This window comes from Penaeus chinensis, chromosome 14 (genome assembly GCF_019202785.1).
Source record: "Penaeus chinensis breed Huanghai No. 1 chromosome 14, ASM1920278v2, whole genome shotgun sequence".
In the NCBI taxonomy this organism is placed as follows: Eukaryota; Metazoa; Arthropoda; class Malacostraca; order Decapoda; family Penaeidae; genus Penaeus; species Penaeus chinensis.
In genome coordinates this window covers 877,927-880,426 of record NC_061832.1, presented here as the reverse complement: position 1 = coordinate 880,426, position 2,500 = coordinate 877,927, and the positions used below count along the sequence as shown (strand labels likewise).

At 35.1% G+C, this 2,500-nt stretch overlaps 1 protein-coding gene across 1 annotated transcript in view; it reads right to left on the bottom strand.

Annotated features, from left to right (window-relative positions):
- Window positions 1-499: 499 nt before the first annotated feature.
- LOC125032489 (F-box only protein 43-like) overlaps window positions 500-2,500 on the bottom strand; it is a 5,744-nt gene continuing 3,743 nt past the window's right edge. The window contains exon 5 of the mRNA XM_047623648.1: window positions 500-2,434. Within this exon, the coding sequence (XP_047479604.1) occupies window positions 2,186-2,434 (249 nt within the window). The 3' untranslated portion in view covers window positions 500-2,185. The remainder of the gene's footprint in view (window positions 2,435-2,500) is intronic.

Genomic DNA, 2,500 nt, shown 5'->3' with positions numbered 1-2,500 from the left:
AGAGAGGGACAGAGAGAGAGAGAGAAAAAGAGAGTGAGTGAGTGAGGGAGAGAGAGACAGAGAGAGAGAGAGAGAGAGAGAGAGAGAGAGAGAGAGAGAGAGAGAGAGAGAGAGAGAGAGAGAGAGAGAGAGAGAGAGAGAGAGAGAGAGAGAGAGAGGGACAGAGAGAGAGAGAGAAAAAGAGAGTGAGTGAGTGAGGGAGAGAAAGGAAAGAGAGAGAAAGAGAGAGAGAGAGAGAGAGAGAGAGAGAGAGAAATAATAGATAGGCAACAAGGGAAAAGGAAGATCAAAATAATAGATAGGATTGGAAAGAGAGAAAGCAGAGGATAGACAGGGGACCATGAAACGGAGAAAGGCAGAAATTTTTGTTCAATTTATAACTCTCAACATACAGAAATAAAAGCAAGGTTTGAAATCTGTGATAAGAGATAACCAATAACACCATTTTTCAATTATTATTCTCTCAGTATAGAACATTATGGATATTAATACAAGAAAGTCATTAGAATATTTTATTAAAATATAAAAAAAGGAAAAAGGGGAAAAAATAATAATAACTGACAAAATAAAATTTAAGTACAAAGGAATGTTGTTTATGAGAACATCTGTACAGTATTTTAATGAAACATGAGAGATGAAAACTTTTAATACCTTAAAACAAATGAGAATTAAAGGTGAGGAAATAAACAAATATTTATCAACACCCAAGACTAGTATCAATGTTCAATGAACCCTGAATATCAATAAAAGTTACATAATTGTATATAAGTTCTCCAAAATGCAGTGGAATAGTAAACTCACAAACTTCATACAGATGAAACTTTCAAATCAAATAAAAAAAAAAAAAATCAATTTTATTGGAAGCATGTGGGTTATATTTATTTAATAATTCATCATGAGCTCACACTTCTAGATGTAATGATTCATCACATAAACTGAAATGAATATTGCATCATATTAAAAAACACTTTCAAGTCGGAATACCACACCCATTTTTGATACCTAATTATACCAACCAACTCTTCCAAAAGTATTGATGTGAGAATAACGACCCAGTCTTGAATTGTGGAAAAGCAATATACAAAAAAATCCATCAATAATTTCATAAAAGTAAACAGCGTTCCTGAACAACCCATGTCTTTTGATCTTTGCTGAGGCTTAGCTATTTTACAAAAGTAGCTAAGATGTGTGGAAACCATAAATAGCATACATGCACTCATTTAATATTTACATTCATGGCATATACACACTATAGCAATGGAAAAGAATTATACTCAGTCATACAGATACACACATACACAATAAAAATTAAGAGAAAATGAAAAACAATAAGCAGTCATAGACATATGCATATATGTGAAAAAAAATAACTAGGAGGATACATAATCTGGAAATAAATAGACAGAAGGAATACTGAAGATATTGAAAGGATTGTGAAAGAGAAAAGGGAGATGCATTGATTTTAGAGAAAAAAAGGATTAAAGGCATTCTCATAATTGAATTAGGCCCTTTCTCACAAACATTAATGATATCCCCATGTTCAAAAACTCAAATCCAACATCCAAACATTTTCCTCTATGTTAGAATTCAAATAGATGAGAAAACAATGCAATAGCACACCAATCTTCAAGATCAGAAAGAAGTGTCTACATTTATCCATCTTCAAAAGACACCATTTGAGCAATTTCACCTTACAAATTGAAAATAAAACACAGCCTAAAAATAAACAGTATTCAAATCATAATCATTTGTACACCATCTAAAACCCTATTGAATGCATAGTTTTTGCTGATTTTTCTGGACCTATGGCCTATACAGATTGCAATCCACACAGTTCACCGGAATAAAACTGTAACAGACGTGTCCAAAACCTGCTAAGAATGGTCAAGACTGGGGCAACGTGCAAACCAGAATTACAAAGCAGAGATGTGGTAAGTTCGAAAGGGAAAGTACCAAAGTCCCCCCCAAATGAGATCTTTTAAAATCATCACAGCTAGCAAAGATGGAATAAAACTTCACATTCTATGGCACTGCATTTATGTAATGCAAAAAATAAAAATCCTGCTACTTCATCTTCCTTTCTTAAAAATAAATTCTTTTTCACACTCGCAACATTCAAATACCTTTACTAATAATTTAATATTCAATAAAAAAATATAAAATTCTCCTTCCCGCCAGACCCCTATCATAACCTCCTCAGGTTCCTCTTGCAGCTCTTGGAGGAAATCAGTCCTCTGGTGCTTCTTGGTCGAGCTTTGAGAACAGGGCAATCCTGGGGTTTGCGGTGGGACTGAAGGAGGCAGCGAGTGCAGTAGTCATAGCCACAGGTTGCCTTAGAGCAGACAGCGCGGAAGGAGGACTTCTGCACCTTAGCTGGAGCCTTGCACTTGACACACTTCTGCAGCTGTTCACCCTGTGGGAGCTTGCAGCCTTCCTAGAATGAGAGGACTTGTTTATATACTACGAACATGTGAGAAACTATGCAACTGGGGAAAATAAG